Source organism: Saccopteryx bilineata, chromosome 6 (genome assembly GCF_036850765.1).
Source record: "Saccopteryx bilineata isolate mSacBil1 chromosome 6, mSacBil1_pri_phased_curated, whole genome shotgun sequence".
Lineage (NCBI taxonomy): Eukaryota > Metazoa > Chordata > Mammalia > Chiroptera > Emballonuridae > Saccopteryx > Saccopteryx bilineata.
Genome location: NC_089495.1, coordinates 134183776 through 134202394, shown reverse-complemented (window position 1 = coordinate 134202394; position 18619 = coordinate 134183776). Strand labels below are relative to the sequence as shown.

Genomic DNA, 18619 nt, shown 5'->3' with positions numbered 1-18619 from the left:
TCTCTGAGAGTAGGTATAATTTAAATGTTGAAGTAATGTACATTAACTATATTAGAAACTTAGTGCTTTTCTAGAGACACCTACGAAACCTTTTTTGTATATTTAAATACAGTCTTTGGTGTGACTTCCCTGACAGAATGTCTAACTGAAGTGAGACATTTAAACTGCGTTTAAATAAAGTTGGGTCCTAACTTTATTTCAGGTTTTCACTGTTGTTTTAAAGATATACTGTTGGGTAAGTAAACCCATAGAATATGGGGTGCTGTGTTTAGTGGGCGTATATTAATAACCCTCATTGTATGTAACAAATTTCCATGAAATGTGAATAAACCAAGATTCTGTAATTTGACTTGTGTTTTCAGTGCACTCATTCATGGTTATGTCCCTCAAAAACTATGACAGGTTGTTTTATGAGATTAAAAACACCTCATAATGGCAGAATCACCTAATTTTCTGTTTCTGAGTTGAGATTTTCATATTAATGAAAGGTGAACGACAGTGACTTTCAAAGCTGTACCACACTCTGTGTGTGGGTCATTTTAAAGTTTCTCCTTAATACAAAGAAATCTGAATTTCTTTGAAAATACTCACTTGTTTTTTTAAATTATGAATTGTGTTGTAAATTAACTGAAATCTCCAAATTATTTGTCTGGCTACTAAATATCATTGAACCTTTATCCAGAAAAACCCCATTTGTTATGACAGGTGCGGGACTTCTGAGCACTTAAGATGTTGAGTTTGCGAAAGCAGTGGAAAAGCAGAGGTGGGGGTCGGGCCCTCTGTCCCTTAACAGGTTTGTCCAAGGCTCAGATGTGCCATTGCAGCCACCGTGAGAGCCCAGGAGCTGTGCAGCCGACCTGTGTGCGGACTGCTCACACCTCTTACCTGCTGTCCTTGACCTTTGCAGCCCATGTGATTGCTAAAGCGAAAGGCCTGGCGGTCCTGTCTGTGATAAAGGCTGGCTTCCTGGTGACGGCACGAGGGGGCAGCGGGGTGGTGCTGGCCCGGCTCCCCGACGGAAGTGAGTGATGCTTCTTCATGGGGGTGGGAAGGAGGTGGAGGATCCTGATTCTTCTTGTTCTGTTGCCATTGAACACGTGTGATGGAAGCGTGACCAGCTTCCTACACCTCAAACTCTCATCCTAAGGGCTCCCACAGGGTGTGCCCTGCATGTCAGGTGACCCAGGGCAGCAACCCTGCACAGCGCTCTCCTCTTCTTGAAATATTAGATGAGAGGCGGGTAGATCTGGCTTTGTCCTGTCTACATTTGCAGTTCTTTCCTGGAGCAAATATTAAACAGGACATGATTGGTATCCTGCTGTTCAAGAGTTCTTATTCCTCAACTTTACGGCACAACAGTTTTCTTTTGTTTTATGGAATTTTATAAGAAAATAAGAGCCATCTGACTAGTCAGTGGCACAGTAGATAGAGCATTAGCCTGGGACGCTGAGGACCCAGGTTCAAAACCCCGGGGTTGCCAGCTTGAGTGCAGGCTCATCATGATTCCATGGTCACTGGCTCGGCTGCAGCCTCCAAACAAAGCACATATGAGAAGCAATCACTGAACAACTAAAGTGATGCTACTATGAGTTGATGCTTCTCATCTCTCTCCCTTCCTGTCTGTATGTCCCTGTCTGTCTATGTCTATGAAAGAAGAAGGAATGAAGAAAGAAAGAAAGAAAGAAAGAAAGAAAGAAAGAAAGAAAGAAAGGAAGGAAGGAAGGAAGGAAGGAAGGAAGGAAGGAAGGAAGAAAGAAAGAAAAAGGGAAAGAAAGAAAATAGCCATCTGGAAGCTTTTTTTTCCACTCCTGTGAGGGTCATTTTAACAAATATCCCCAGAGCAGTCATTTGAAGATCAGTATAATTTGGTTTCACTTTCTGCAATGAAATCTAATACTTGATTATTCTGAGATTAAATCAAAGTATAATTGCCTTGAATCCCAAGAACCAACATTTATGGTAATATTTAAAATGTATGTAGGTGTGTCATGACCAACAAAAATGCTGTATATACCAATTTAACACTTGCTGTTCAGTCATGTACATAAACACAGTGTTGTGTAAATAGTTATTTTCTAGTGTAAGTGATTTGTGGGATACTAAGTGACCACAGAGAGATCAGGTACCTTGTGGGGCACACAGCCTTGAGCTTCAGTCCCTGGGCCCGCTGCCTCCTGCGAGGCGTCCCCACAGCGGTGACAGTCTCTCGGAGCTGTGGCTCCTCTCAGAGCTCGTGTTTGGCAGTGAGACAAGAATGACAGAACTCTCAGACTTCCAAGCAGCACAGCCAAACAAGGGGCACATGCAGAGGGCATCCCCCTGTCACCGTCATTGGGCCCTGGGTCTGTAAGAAGGCTTCTGTCCTGGAAGCCTCTCGGTCCTTGACACGGTGACTGTCTGACAAGTGGAGTTGCCATTGGCCTCTGGGGTCTCCCTCAGAGCCCCAGGTGGACCTTTCTATTGGGTTAAATATCTACATTTCTCTCTCATCTTGCCTGGTAGCGGATTCTCAGAGTAGTTTAAAAGCTGTCCAGATGAGGCACAGAAAGTTGCCAGAACCCTGACAGATGGGGGACAGGGACTATTCTTCACACAGAAAATGAAAAATAACTTTGGCATTATAAGACACTAAATTCTTCCATCAGAGCGCCTCTGAGACCAGGTTAGTTCTGGACAGACCCAAGCGATATCTATTTCTGGGAATATACATGCTGCAAGGAACGTTCAGCTTGGAAGCCCATCAGCATTTCAAGAATTAACTTTATCTGGACAATTCCACCCCTCCCCAAACAAATGAACGTGTTTGTTTTTTTCTAGACTTGTTTAACCTGTTTCTATATCAGAAAAAATAAGCATACAGTAGTCTAAAATGTACCATTCATGGCAAATGGAATTACTGAGCTTAGTGTCCAAATGTAAGGAAATTTATCTTACTAGAATTTTAATAATCTTGAATTTATTACCTATTTCTGGGTTAGGAGCCATTATGATCACCTCTTCCATGCCTTTTGTTTTCATACCTCTGATAAAATTCTAACTAAGGACTATAATTCCTGATCAATTGTTTTGTAAAATTATAAAATATTGATGTTGAAGTTATCAAATACTATATATGTTTAGTTGGTGAGAATTCAGTAGTTAGATATTCAGCCTGTTTATTGAGAAAGATTACACAACATGAATTTGCAAGTCTAAGAGACTCATTATGAATATCTAATCTTTCAAATATTTTTATCATAAACATTATATATAATTATTAAAGAACATCTAGATACATAGAGGAAAATGCTAAATTCTTATTTTTTGTGTATATATATATATATATATATATTTTTTTTTCTGAAGTGAGAAGCAGGGAGGCAGAGAAACAGACTCCCACATGCGCCCGACCGGGATCCACCCGGCATGCCCACCAGGGGGTGATGCTCTGTCTATCTGGCGCGTTGCTCCGTTGCAACTGGAGCCATTCTAGCACCTGAGGTGGAGGCCATGGAGCCATCCTCAGCGCCTGGGCCAACTTTTCTCTAATGGATCCTTGGCTGCGGGAGGGGAAGAGAGAGACAGAGAAAGGAGAGGGGGAAAGGTGGAGAAGCAGATGGGTGCCTATCCTATGTGCCCTGGCCAGGATTCAAACCTGGGACTTCAACACGCTGGGCTGATGCTCTACCATTGAGCCAACTGGCCAGGGCCGACATTCTTATTTTTAAAAGAATAGTATTCTTACTTGTTTTATCAGTTACCCCTCTGGCACTTACCTAACGGGTTTCATGTTAAAGTGATGTTGTGTTTGTTTTCGTCAGAATGGTCCGCACCTTCAGCCATCGGGATAGCGGGGCTTGGTGGTGGATTTGAGATAGGAATTGAGGTGAGTGGCTGACACTGTTCACACAGTCAGAAGAGACTTCCTCCTGTTCTTATTTTACCAACTGGGGAAACAGCTCCCTTCTATTTTCTTGATGAATCTGGGCCTGAAACTATCTGATGTTACCATTTTCCTTCCTTTTCTTTCATTTAGAATAGAACTTGTTTCATTCATCATGTTTCCATCCTTAGCACTTCTGTAAAGCAGACATGTCTCAGGTCTGCTGAACTGTGATTGGCTGTCTGTGGCTTACCTATGTCTTCTGTGGGCTCATGGCTGAGCAGAGTGGAAGCCACACAACACAGTGCATGGGCATTTATGGCACAATCCAGTTTCTTTACACCCAACATTCAAATTACCTCAAATTCTGTAAAGACTGAAAACTCGGCACCTAGTAATTAAGGCCTCTATGAAGTGGACCAGGAGTCCTACTCAGTGCCCTCGCTTGCCTGGCTCTGTGGTGTGCAGGGTCTTCTGCACGGTGTTGGTCCCCACCTGCTGTTTTGCTGTTGCATGGTTGTGAATCGGGTCCTGACACACTCACCACTGTCCTCTTGACCCGTCTCTTCTTCCTTGGTGTCGCTGACGCATCCCGCAGCCTTAGTGGGGGAAGCCTCCCCTTGTTCAGCATCTGCGTTCACCACTGCAGGCACTGCTGTAAAGAGGAGCATTTGTCAGCTTTGCTCATTGTGACCAGCTCATTGCTACGCATTTGACCAAATCAAAGCCTTCAAAATGCCGTCCTATGTGGAAAATGTGCTTTCCTGCCCCCATGTCCCCCACCTCCTGGCCCAGCAGGGTGCCCACAGGTGGCTCATCCCTGTGGGCAGCCACTTTCCCCTCTTGGACTCCACTTGAAGCTGGGCTTGCTGTGAGGTCTGTCTCTCACAGCATTTATTTCAGAAACGATGAGAGACTAAGAAGTACTAACTTCAGTAAATGCAATGTAGTAAAAACTGAACATGACAGTCTCCATGATGATTCGTTGGGAACTGTGTGAGCATACTGCACACAATAGACTTGAAAAATAAGTACAAGTAAAATGTAGCCCTACTGTCAGTGAGTGCAACAGAAATATTTAAAACAATTTTATAAAATGATGTGCTTGGTTGTCTTTCCAAAGCAATTTGGACCAGTGGTTGAGCTGTAGGAGCAGAAATTGCATGAGCCAGCCCCGTCCCACCGTGGCCGGGCACCATCCCACCACATGCTCTGGGCCAGCTCATGTCCCTCACCTGCAGCCCAGAGACATAGATAGGCTTCCCTCTGGGACCCTAATAAAGAAATTTGCATGAAAACACTGAGGACTGCATAAGCTACTGAGGTGAGGATTTGGGATTGGGACACGGTCTCTGTCGCCCAAATGTCTCCCAGCCTCTTGCGGGATGGTCCTGTCATTTTTCAGTTCTCACCTTGGGTTCCCCAACAGCCATGGTGTCTGGAAAACAAATGCTTTCTCCATGTCGATGTGCCTTGAGCATTTGCATTCTAGTTTTTTCTTTCATTTAGAGAATTAAGTAGTTGTGGTAGACCCTAAGTAATGATGACTGTATTTCTTCTTGATGTTCTGAGTCTCTGTGACATTAAATAAAGTGGACACTGTGTAGTTGTATAGTTGACCAGTACCAGAGCCATGGCATGGCAGGTATATCACTGTGCAGCTATCTTGGGAGCCAGAGCCCCTCTGGGCCATGACCTTGGGACCTGCTCCTGCTCTGTGCCCTCTGACTTGACTTGCAAGAGCATTCACTTGCTGGCAGTACTGTTGATGTTTCCACTTTGCCTGTTTGATCTGTCTGTGCTGGTCATCACTGTGACAGTTACTTAACCTCACTAAGTCCCCATCATCACCTATGTCACAAGGTTGTTCATAGACTGAAGGAGGTGAGGCATGAGCACCTCATGGTGCGTCACAGTGAATCTCAGAGTGTGAGCCGCTGTTATCTGCAGAAATAGTAGATGCACACATCCTCAGCTTTAAAAAATAGAAATAGGTCTCTTTCTCTGTTTACATTGCAATGTTTTCTACCGTATAGATAGAATATTTTAAAGTTTTAATCAGCATATATTTTAAATAAGGTTTAAACATAATCATTTTTATATAAATAGGTTTCTACATTTTAGGTATCAGATTTGGTTATAATTCTGAACTACAGCAGAGCAGTGGAAGCCTTTGCGAAAGGTGGTAACCTGACACTGGGAGGGAATTTCACGGTGGCGGTTGGCCCCTTGGGGAGGTGAGTTTCATAAAGTACATTGGGACAGCTATTGGACAGAAAAGCTACAAAAACTGGATTGTTGTATGTTAAGAGGAAATTTGAATTGAAATGAAACAAAGTTATGATTTTTATATCTCACAGGTTTGAGGTTGCCTACAAATAAGTTTATAAAATAGCCAGTGTGATAAAATGAGAGAATTGCACACACAACAAGAAACTAAATATTTCTGAAATGCAAGCCATTGTATCTGCTGCAATTGAATACGAACTTACATTGAGCTTTGAAGGAGCAAAAGCCAGTTAAATTTAATTAACTGGTGAATGGTAGCATTGATCAGGAAAGAAAAGCCTTTTTTTTTTTCAACCTAAATTGTGAAAAATTGATATGGACGTGTTTTACTTGAGTGTTGTTTAAAACATGGTGGGTTTTCCTTCTCTGTTAATAAAGTACTATTCTTGTGTTCATTGAGCAGTTTAGAAATATTTTAAACCCAGACTGTTTATAGAAGTTACACGGTAAAATCACCTAAAAAGGTTTCTAATTCTGTGAAAATAGTCTGTGCAAAACAAATCCACAGTCTTTGGTTCTCGTGAGATATGCTTCCCCTGTTTTGGGAAAAGAAGACGAGGTGCAGCCCTCTTGTTGCCCCATCCTTGCGGAGGGTGTCGTGGACACTGTCTTTCCTCACCACATGCCTTCTCTTCACCACCTCAGCCCTGTGTAGGCGAGGCCAGCAGGAGGTGAAACCTGTGCAGACTGCTGACGTGCATGTGGGACAAGTCCATCTCATGGGTCAGAAATCCCATGCTCTCACCCTGGCCAGTTGGCTCAGTGGTAGAGCGTCGGCCTGGCGTGCAGAAGTCCCGGGTTCGATTCCCGGCCAGGGCACACAGGAGAAGCGCCCATCTGCTTCTCCACCCCTCCCCCTCTCCTTCCTCTCTGTCTCTCTCTTCCCCTCCCGCAGCCGAGGCTCCATTGGAGCAAAGATGGCCCGGGCACTGGGGGTGGCTCCTTGGCCTCTACCCCAGGCGCTAGAGTGGCTCTGGTCGCAACAGAGCGATGCCCCGGAGGGGCAGAGCATCACCCCCTGGTGGGCGTGCCGGGTGGATCCCAGTCGGGCGCATGTGGGAGTCTGTCTGACTGTCTCTCCCCGTTTCTAGCTTCAGAAAAATACAAAAAAAAAAAAAAAAAAGAAAAAAAGAAAGAAAGAAATCCCATGCTCTCCACTGGTCATCCTCAGGCACAGAGCCCCTCAGCTCTGAGGCACAACCTTCTCTGTCGCAGGAACTTGGAAGGAAACGTCGCGCTGCGGAGCTCCGCTGCAGTCTTCACATACTGTAAGTCCAGGGGGCTCTTTGCCGGCATCAGTTTGGAAGGCAGCTGTTTGATCGAAAGGAAAGAAACTAATCGGAAGTAAGTGCAAGCAAAATAATGTAAATTGATTCAAAGAAAGTGCTATGAGATGTTTTACTTCTGGTTTGTAAATCTGAGAGGTACAATGAAGAATGCTTTTAGCTTGGCCAGACAGTGGCATAGTGTATATAGCATCAGCCTGGGACATTGAGGACCCAGATTTGAAACCCTGAGGTCAACAGCTTGAGCCTAAGGTCACTGGCTTGAACAAAGGGTCACTGGCTCTGCTGGAGCCCCCCCGTCAAGGGACATATGAGAAAGCAATCAATGAACAACTAAGGTGCCGCAACTATGAGTTGATGCTTCTCATCTCTCTCCCTTCCTGCCTCTCTGTGTGTGTCTCTTTCTGTCTCCCTCACTTTAAAAAAAAAGAGAAAGAGAGAGAATGCTTTTAGAAACTTCTGATTTTAGGCTTCTGGAAGACTTTCCTGCTAAAGTTCACCTAAATTCTGGATAAACTAAAACAAAAATAGTTATTTGATTGCAGGACTTCCAAATATCTAATGCAAATCTTTATATAAATTAGAAGCAAATACACATTTAAAGAAATTATAAAGGCATATATGTTAACATAAAGCCTTAGGTTAGGATTATTAAGACACTTAAAAATAAAAACTTGTGTGATTATAGGCATGTTTGCAAAAAGTTGACATGTATATATATGTTTGTATGTACAAGTGTTTATGTGTGTGTGTGATATGCTCCTTGTAATTTTTCTATATCAGACTATGTCTGGTGGCCACCTGTAAAGGTGAGCTTAGGGCTGAATTTCGGGGTTTAGCATGGTTATGGCTTGTAGTTACTGTTTGAAAAGTAGTAAATGATTGAATACTCACACAGGATTTAACTCTGAAAAGAGCTATGTCTATGAAAGAAATGTTCTTAATTTGATATTTCTTTTTAGGTTTTATTGCCAAGATCTTCGAGCTTATGACATTTTATTTGGAGATACACCACGGCCTGCTCAAGCAGAAGACCTTTATGAAATCCTTGATTCCTTTACTGAGAAGTATGAAAATGAAGGACAACGAATCAATGCGCGGAAGGCAGCCAGGGAGCAGCAGAAGGCCTCGGTGCGCTGGTTCACCTTTCTCGGGTCATGTGACACTTCCTTCTTTACAGAGGGCCGTCTGTCCCTGATAGCTGCTTCCTAATAACCTGCTAAGTGTCCCTGTAGTTACATTTATGTCAGGTTCTAGTGGAAATATCCTACAGGCTTGTGTGTCATCTAGACAGATGTTTTCCATGACTGCGTTTCTCCAAGGGCAGAACTCTGTGGTGTCACTCACTAACAATAACAGTAGCTGTTGAGACCAAGGCTGGGGAGGACCAGGGTTCTGTGCACCTTGGTCGCCTCATTCCACAACACGCTGGCAGTCGCCTGATCCCATCCTACATGATGGAAACAGACAGAGTCTGAACTGTCACTGCCACCCAGCTGCCCAGCACTGTACCTGCAGAGATCAGTGGTACCTGGACAAGGTGTGCTTCCTGTTACAGAGGCACCCATCAACGTGTGTGTGCTGTCACCCAGTTCAGTCAAGGAGGCTCAGAGCAGTACATGTGAGCGTGAGGGTGTTTCATTCATCCCTACATGGGATAAATATGCCACATATACTTAGAAGAAAACCTGATATGCTTCTAAGGAAAAACAGGGCTTTAAAATTAGTGCTTTTTTGTTTGTTTTTCTTCCCAGGCTAAAGAACTCCCTCCCAAACCACTGTCCAGACCACAGCCCTCATCTCCACAAGAACAGCTGAACTTTGGCTCTCAAAGTAAGTATTTTTGTTGCAGTTCAAATTCAATTATAATTAAGCAAGTATTAAATATTATTGTTAAGATATGGAGAGACATTGTTAAACTTTATAGTCAAACCAAAGAACTAATGGGTATTAAAGAAAATCAAATGCCTCTTCTAAATGCATAAGACAGATTCTCATTGCTGTAGTTGTTAAACTTCCATTCTCAAAAGTTGCTGGCTTGAGCCCAAGGTCACTGACTTGAGCAAGGAGTCACTGGCTTGGCTGGAGCCCCCCAGTTGAGGCACATATGAGAAAGCAATCAATGAACAACTAAGGTGCCACAACAAAGAATTGATGCTTCTCATCTCTCTTCCTCCTGTCTGTCCCTCTCTCTGTTTCAGCCTCTCTAGGAAGGAAGGAAGGGAGGGAGGGAGGGAGGGAGGGAGGGAGGGAGGGAGGGAGGGAGGGAGGGAGGAAGGAAGGAAGGAAGGAAGGAAGGAAGGAAGGAAGGAAGGAAGGAAGGGAGAGAGAGAGAAAGGAGGGAGGGAGGGAGGGAGGAAGGGAAGGAAGGAAGGAAGGAAGGAAGGAAGGAAGGAAGGAAGGAAGGAAGGAAGGAAGGAAGGAAGGAAGGAAGGAAGGAAGGGAGAGAGAGAAAGGAGGGAGGGAGGGAGGGAGGAAGGGAAGGAAGGAAAGAGAAGGAAGGAAGGAAGGAAGGAAGGAAGGAAGGAAGGAAGGAAGGAAGGAAGGAAGGAAGGAAGGAAGGAAGGAAGGAGTGATTTAAAATATTTGCTTAGCAAGGGCCAGATTTGGTGTTCTTGGGTACTTTATATACTGTAAACTAATACATTTTCTAAATGTTCCCCTCTTTTTTTCCCCCTGCAGGTAGCAGAAATGAACACAAGCTTTATCCTGAACTTCCCAGCTATCATGAGAGAGTTGGTAAATAAAAACATCCATCTGTTAAAAATGACTTATATCCATTTTATAATGACACATTTCCTCATTAATCTGGGAGGTTGTGAAAACCTCTGGACAGCTGTTCTGCACCCATTCTCTGATTTACGGGAGATCCACATTATTTTGAGAACATTCCATTTTTTTAAATGCTCTGTTTTTGTTCCTTTACTCTCCTGGATCTGAGGTGATGAGAGAGATGTGGGAGCTGAAATAGACAGGTTCCTGCCAAGAAGCCCCTGAGCTCAGGAAGAGACGCGGCTGACAGGGGCCACGGGCTTTTAAGTTTGTCAGTTGTGAATTACAACTTAATCCTTATTGCATTTTTTCTGGGTGTTAGCCCCATGAATATTTTTTATATTTTTAAGGAAATTTTTATTTTTCCAGTTCAAATATTTTACTGTGATGGGGAACAACATCATAGAACTTACTAAGATTTCTTACAATGAAAATAATCCTTCAATCTGTCTTACTTTAATATTCTTTAGAAAATATTCTTTCAAAGCACCAAGCAATTATTTAGAAATGTGAGTGGGACACAGATTGAGGCCAAAGTTAAACAGTTGTTAAACAGCCTGTTAGTGTTTCACGCCGCCTGTTGTCTTGGAGTCCCAGAACCATGCACTGCTGGGTTAACTGTTGAGGATTCATGTTACAAGGTAACAAAATGCCCCCCCCCCCCACCTTTAAGCAGAGTCCTCTGAAGGGAAGTGAGCATCAACCTGATGTCAGGATTCCTGGCTCTGGCTCTCAGCCCAGCTTCCACTGCTGGGCACCTTCCTGTGCTATGTGGGCACCTACCAGCACCCTGGCTGAGGGCAGTCAACACCTGCAGCACCCTCCCCAGTTGTGGCCACCATATGTGCCCGAACCACTGGTCTGGTGGCCTTGCCTGGCTCACTCACCAGTAACACTCACACTCCTACAGGGGACGTGGTCACCAAAGCCTAGACCCCACACATGGCCTGAGACATGGGTGCCAGGATCGAGTCACCACCAGACTCATCCCTACAGTAAATGGGGACAGAACCAGAGCTCTGTGCTCCCTGCCTGGTGTGGTCGGGCACAGGCTGGGCGCCCTGTATCCTGTCGGCTGTGGGCTGCATGTGGGTTACATTTCGCTGCCTCCACTGAAAAGGTAGCCAAACCAGCTTGCTCATTACAGGCCTCAGGGCAGCTGCCATCACTAAAGTTGATGGTAATCTGTTTCCTGTTGAGTGTAACCCTGGTTTGGGAGAGAAAAATGTCCCCTGTTTGAATTAAATTTGAATAGTATAATGAAGTGGCCAGTTGCTTCAAAGATCCTTCAGATTTTCTTACTTAGCTCAGGAATGGAAAACTTGAAGACACATTTCTCAGAAGGATGGCATCTGTGAACAGTCAGAGTTCATAGCCCAGTGGGGTCTCAGGGTGGTCTCCCTTCCTGGATGCACCTGCTTGGCTCACCGGTTTTATTTTTTTCCAAAGAATTATTTTGTGGGCATTAAATACTTCCTGATGGAAAGTTTCCTAATATTTACAGTAGAGAGGAAGTTAAGGTCACTACTGAAGAAGAAACTCACTTGGGCCACGGCCCCAGGTGGCCTTCACTCATGCTCCCTCTGGGTCCACGTCGTGGTTTCCCAGTACCTGACCAAGCCTCACTGGAGGTAAGGGATGAGGGGGTGCGTGTCCCTGCCTGGGATGGCCCGAGGCAGGAACAGAAGCCGATCTTGCTCCCCACAAGTACCTGTGACCTCGGTGCACACCCTTCCTGCGCACTTGTCACTGCAAACACTGCTAACGTGTGCGTGTCTGTCAGCTGCAGGGGCCGTGGCTTCCGGAACATCCGCTGGTAGTCACGAGCCCTCTCTCCTTGTTTCCTTCTGTTATCTGACATGTGTTGGAGGCAAAAAGGAGGTGTTACTTGAACCCTCAAGTTTTCATTGTTTGAGGTTGGTTGTGACCCATCTTTAGATATGGAGGTCGTCAATACAATTATTGATAAGAATAATTTTTAGAATGGTTTCTTCATTAACATTAACTTGTATTCCTCTGATCTGATGACAATGAGCTATGACACGAGGACTTGCTACATCCCTTCCCTGTGCAGTATGCCAGCTCCGTTCACACTACATAATCATGACTGTGTTACTAATATGTGTTGCGGGCACTGGGCTGGTTTTGATTATATCCAGACTATGTCAAAACTTTATTCTTTTTTGTGACATTCTTATAACCTTATTCCTGCAAACTGATTGACTAGAGGTAAACATAGTATAAAATGTAAAAATATGCAGAACTTTTTGTATGATAGCAAAACTATCCCAGTAACATCTCTAATATACTGATACTAGTCATTAGGAAGGTGATTTCTTAGGAGAATGCAGAACGGCACTGCACGTGCTGACAGCAAGACCCGCAGCCTGTCTGGTGTGGCTACAAATTCAGGTGCCAGTCGGTATCATTTAACTGCAATGTTGACTATTTTTATTTCTTACTGACAGGCCAACTTCAGTTTATTTTTTATTATAATATTAAGGATCAAATAAGTAAGTGGCTTTAGATTTATATATGTTTTCAGCATATCCATACATAGATGCAGTGAATAAGCATCTCAGTGCACAATTCACACAGTTAAACGAGAATTCAGAAACACTGAACTCCATGCAGCTGAGTACACAGAAGGTCTCTGCTTACAATTTTATGATGTTACACACTGTACAATATTTACTGCCTTTTACTGATGTTAACCACTCAGTTCTCAAAGTCTTCTTTCTGTTATAAGAGATTAAATTCTACACATTGTATTGAAATTTTTGTTAAACATATGCAGATGTTTGATTTGAATATCTTGATGTGATTATTTGAACACCATCTCTTTAGAGAGAAAGGGCCAGTGAAGCACAGAAACGGAAACATCCAGGAAGCCGATAGAGAAGGTGCGGCTACCACAGCCAAGCACACACATCTGAGCCACACCCCCCACCTGTGGCTGCAGAGCACGGTTTTAATTCAATCTTTCATGATACAATTATGAGCAGTAGTATCAGCTTTTCTCTAAAACTTAATCTATGGAGCCATCATGACTACCCTATTAAAATAAGAAAAACGTAAATAATATCATATAGGTTTTTTTAAAATTCAAACAAACAATTATAACCAGAAGCATTTGCTAAATACATTGCTAAGTATATATTAATATGCTCTTTGCCTTGTGTGGGTTTAGTAAATGTTATCTCCCAACATTTGCCCTCTGCAGAGAAGAAAATCCTAAGTTTAGTCATGTGGTAGAAACCACGCAGATCGACTGCCAGGCTCTGCAGCCCCCAGGCCTCAGAATTCCCTAAATCAGTGCTCCCAGGATGTCTGTGAAAATACAAATAATTTAAATATTTTTTCTTATTTTAGGCAATTCACATCGACCCATGGAAGTGACAGCACTGTATTCCTTTGAAGGACAGCAGCCTGGGGACTTGAGCTTCCAGACGGGAGACAGGATCACAGTCACGTCAAAGACAGACTCGCATTTTGATTGGTGGGAAGGGAAGCTGCGAGGTCAGACTGGCATTTTTCCGGCCAACTATGTTACCTTGAATTAAAACTTACATTATTCTCTTCTTTGAGAATTACAAAAAATGTTTATTTCTATACCCACAGGATTTACTATCTAGTTAACAGTGTTTAGTGTAAGTTAAAAAATTTGGCAAGAATAAGAAATAAGAAGCATACAAGTTGGAAAGGATAAACACCCATCCTTTGTGTAAAAGAATTTGTTCTTCCTTCTATAAAGAAATTATTAACTTACATGTTTTTAAATGCTTTGTACTAATTTTATCACATACACTATTTTTCTTCCTTAAGTGAGAAGCAAGGAGGCAGAGAGACAGATTCCTGCATGCTCCTCAACCAGGATCCACCTGAAAAGCTCACTAGGGAGTGATACTCTGCCCATCTGGGGCCATTGCTCCGTTGCTCTGCAACAGAGCTATTTTAGGGCCTGAAGCAGAGGCCATGGAGCCATTTTTAGCACCTGGGGCCAAGTTGCTCCAGCCAAGCCATGGCTATGGGAGGGGAGGAGAAGGAAGGGTGGAGAAGCAGATAGTCGCTTCTCCTGTGTGCCATGGCTGGGAATTGAACCCAGAACATCTATATGCTGGGCCAACTCTCTACCACTGAGCCAACCAGCCAGGGCCGCACATACACTATTTAATAGTTAAAACCCTCAGTGCATATTTTTATATCTTTTGTGTTTATTTTCAAGCATCAGTAAATATTTGATTCAGGAATGTTCATGATAATGGCTTAAACTGAGAATCTGGAGGATGTGGACAGGAACACCAGTACACATATTTCCATTTGCAGAGCGACTAAGAAAAAAGAATCAGCTCACATAGGACAGTGATAGTCGTACTTAGAGTTGTAGGTATTAACCAGGATATGAATCCCTAAAAATTATCTTTATACCTTTAAAAATTATGTATAGACATTTATAGTAGAAACGTGCCATTACAAAGAAATTCAACGAATACATGAGAAAAAGTATCCATTAATTTTTCTCTTTAAAATGATATTTTTGTTCATTTCTAACAATAGAATCAACTTACAATGACATGGTTTAAATGTCCCTAAATAAATGGTTTTTAAATGCTAAGTTAATGTCTTGATTTTCTTTTTCTTATTTTCTTTTTGTAAAATAAGCATAGGTCCTGTGTTTGGTGTGCAGGTTAAACCCACCTCCATGACTGGGCTGCCTAACTTTTTTTTTTTTCAGCTTTATTAAAATGCAATTGACAAAATTATAAAACATTTAAAGGCTAGAGCATGGTAATTTGATACACGTATACATTGTGAAAGGATCTCCACCCATTCACCCATCCATCATCTCACACGTTTCTGTTTTTTTTAAGTGAGAACACTTAAATCCTAACCTCTTAGCAAGTTTCAATTATGCAATACAATGTTATCAACCAGAGTTGCCATGCTACACATGAGAGCACCAGGACATATTCCCATTATAACTGCAACGTTTTACCCTTTGACCAGCATCTCATGATTTCCCACACCATTCAGCCCCTGGTACTTCCCAATCTACCTTGTTTCTATGAGTTCAGTTTTTTTTAGATTTCCAGTCCTTATCTTTCCCTGACTGGTATATTTCACTTGGCATAATGCCCTCAGATTTATCCATGTTGTCACAAAGTCCAGGATTTCATTTATGAAGGCTAAAAAATAATTCATATGTAAATGAATTCTTTATCCATTCACCCATCCATGAGCACTTAGACTTTTCTTTATGTATATAATGTTATCCACAAACAGAGACAACTTGTTCTTCCTTTTCAGTTTGAATGTGTTTTATTTCCTTCTTTTATTTATTTATTTACTTATTTATTTATTTTACATTTTATTTCTTACTCCTGCCTACTTTCTCTGGTTAGGACTCCCAGTACTATGTTGATTAGAAGTGGCAAGAGTGGGAGTCCTTGTTTGTTCCTGATCTTAGAGGAAAAACTTTCAGATGTTTACTGTTGAGGATGATGTTAGCTATGGGCTGGTCATATATGAGCAGTTCATCTCCACATATTTGAAAAATTTTCAGGTTTTTTTCTGCTAAATGATTTCTAGTTTTATACCACTGTGGTCAGAAACAATGCTTAATATAATTTTCATCTTCTTAATTTTGTTAAGACTTGTTTTGTGGCCTTACACATGCTCTGCCTTGGGGAATGTTTCATGTGCACTTGAGAAACATATGTAGTCTCCTGCAACTGGATGAAATGTTCTGTATGTATCTGTTAGGGTCATCTGGTGTAACTTGTAGCTTAAGTCTCATGTTTCCTTATTGGTTTTTTGTCTGGATGACGTAGCCATTGGTGAAAGTCCCTGATATTACCATATTTCTGTCTCCTCCCCTCCAGGTCTGTTCATATTTGCTGTATGTATTTAGGTGCTCTGGCGTTGAGTGCATAAAATTCACAATTGTTATATCTTCTGGATCAGTTGACTTCTTTGTCATTATGTAATGAACTTTATCTCCTTGCAGTTTTTGGCTGAAAGTCTACTTTGTCTGGTATGAGCATAGCTGCCCCACACCTTTTGATGTGGGTGTTTTCCGGTCACCTGAGGTGTGGGGGCATCTCTGCTCGTTCCCAGCGTTCTCTTGGGGGAGGGACTCTGTGAGGAGAGGTCATTTCTGGGGCCCCTTTGCCACCATTGACCTTCTTCCTTGAACTTCAGGCTCACAGTTGGAGATGGCTCTGTTAGGACACATAGTAGCACGTCCAGCCTGACTTGTGTAACACTAATCCCTGGCCTTTCCCTTCTCTGTAGCCCACCCCTTCCTCAGTGTTTCCCTTCAGCAAAGAGAAGTCTCTTCATCCAGTTGCTTAGGCCACACAGTTACCTAGGAGCCACCCTGACTCTTATTTTTATCCCACATCCTACCTACACCAAACTCACCAGTAATTTCTACCCGCTTAAATTAAGACACCATCAGTCCAGCCCTAGAATATTGTCACAGCCTCCAGTGTGGATTCCTTGCTTCAACACAGCAGCTAAAACAATCCTCTTAAAAGTAGTAGCCTCAGCCCTGACTGGGTGGCTCAGTGGATAGAGCATCATCCTAGCGCGCCAGGGTCACAAGTTCGATCAACAGTCAGGGCACATACGAGAAGCAATGAGCAAACAATGAGGTGGAATGAGTTGCCTGGCCAGGCCCAGTCTATGCTCAGCTCTTGGCATTTTGAGGTCTCTGCACTACGAACATGAGCCACGCAGCACTTTCTGCCTCCCAACCAGACCAACAAAAGCCCATAAAAAATTTAAGTCTTTGATTGTACCTGCTGACGCCCAGAGGCTGACCCTGAGGACTCAGAGACTCCTTTCAGGACACAAACTCCCTTCAACCCCAAGCTCAGGGCCACACAGCAAACATCTGCTACTCAAAACCACAAACAGTTGTCCCTGGGATGTCGGTTCCCGTCAGAAATCATCTGACTCCTTCCATTTCTAGCTTCCAGGGAGGCAAAGAGTTATTTTAGAATTTTTTTTAACCTTGCAATTTTACATGGTCTTGGCCCTTCTGGGCCTGTTGCAGATATTTTCCCATAACTAATAGCATACCAGAAGCCTAAGGAGAGGGCTGATTTGTAAAAATGACCAAGCCTTAAAGTATAATTCTTACTAGCTCACAACCTGTGTTTAATGGATAACAAAATAAATAGAAATTAATTCTTAACTGGGATTCTGTGTATGTTTTGATTGGCTCTGAGAGGCAGGGGACGGGGAAGGACAAAGCCAACAGACTAGACTTGCTGTAGGTTTCAAGGACTAGGGCCAAACATGTCATTACCTCATGACAGCAGGAGCTCATCTCCTCAATGATCAGGAGGCTGCCTCTCATCACCTTCACAATGTTCTTTCAACTATCAGTTTGCAAAAGGAAGAAACCTCTGAGGTGTAGACACAGATACACGCAGGCCTACGCAACTGTCCCCAGCAAGCCAGGTCTGCACCGCACCTCGCTGTACCCACTGCAAGAGCTTTAGCCCTACCTAACGTACCGCGGGCCACAAACAAGCATTGGCCAGGAGTTCCTCCAGCAAAAAGCATTTATCTGGGGAAAAGAGTGGATTGCAGCCCAGTACATGCAGTCATGTGAGCCACATGCAAGAAGAGAGAGGGTCAAGCAAAGAAGAGGCAGCTTTTTCATGGGGGTGGGGGGACTCGAGGAAGAAGCAGCTGGAGGACTGTTCCACTGCAGAGTTCTGTGACAGTGCTAGGTTCTGTGAGGACTGCAGAGTTCTGTGACAGTGCTAGGTTCTGTGAGGACTGCAGAGTTCTGTGACAGTGCTAGGTTCTGTGAGGACTGCAGAGTTCTGTGATACCCATGGAGTTCTGTGATAATGACGGAATTCTGTGATAACAGAGTTCCGTGATACTGCAAAGTTCCAGAGTGCTTTCTCTTGGGCTTGTAACCAACATCATGTGTGGGCACTCTGACAGGTCCTCCAATTTCTGTCGTGGTGGAGGCCACTGCCACAAATTTTTCATCTGAAACAATAATAGTAATTAAAAAACGCCCCTGACCAGGCGGTGGCGCAGTGGATAGAGCGTCGGACTGGGATGCAGAGGACCCAGGTTCGAGACTCTGAGGTTGCCAGCTTGAGCGCGGGCTCATCTGGTTTGAGCAAAAGCCCACCAGCTTGAACCCAAGGTCGCTGGCTCCAGCAAGGGGCTACTCGGTCTGCTGAAGGCCCCCAGTCAAGGCACATATGAGAAAGCAATCAGTGAACAACTAAGGTGTTGCAATGCGCAATGAAAAACTAATGATTGATGCTTCTCATCTCTCTCCGTTCCTGTCTGTCTGTCCCTGTCTATCCCTCTCTCTGACTCACTCTCTGTCTCACTCTCTGTCTCTGTAAAAAAAAATAATAATAAATAAATA

At 43.4% G+C, this 18619-nt stretch overlaps 1 protein-coding gene across 2 annotated transcripts in view; it reads left to right on the top strand.

The window, feature by feature from the left end:
* Positions 1 to 14824, top strand: part of SH3YL1 (SH3 and SYLF domain containing 1) — a 28578-nt gene extending 13754 nt beyond the window's left edge. For both annotated transcript variants that reach the window (XM_066236507.1, XM_066236506.1), the window contains exons 3-10: positions 908 to 1021; positions 3801 to 3865; positions 5987 to 6099; positions 7367 to 7495; positions 8400 to 8568; positions 9192 to 9270; positions 10120 to 10176; positions 13582 to 14824. In XM_066236507.1, the coding sequence (XP_066092604.1) occupies positions 908 to 1021; positions 3801 to 3865; positions 5987 to 6099; positions 7367 to 7495; positions 8400 to 8568; positions 9192 to 9270; positions 10120 to 10176; positions 13582 to 13772 (917 nt within the window). In that variant the 3' untranslated portion in view covers positions 13773 to 14824. The remainder of the gene's footprint in view (positions 1 to 907; positions 1022 to 3800; positions 3866 to 5986; positions 6100 to 7366; positions 7496 to 8399; positions 8569 to 9191; positions 9271 to 10119; positions 10177 to 13581) is intronic.
* Positions 14825 to 18619: the final 3795 nt, after the last annotated feature.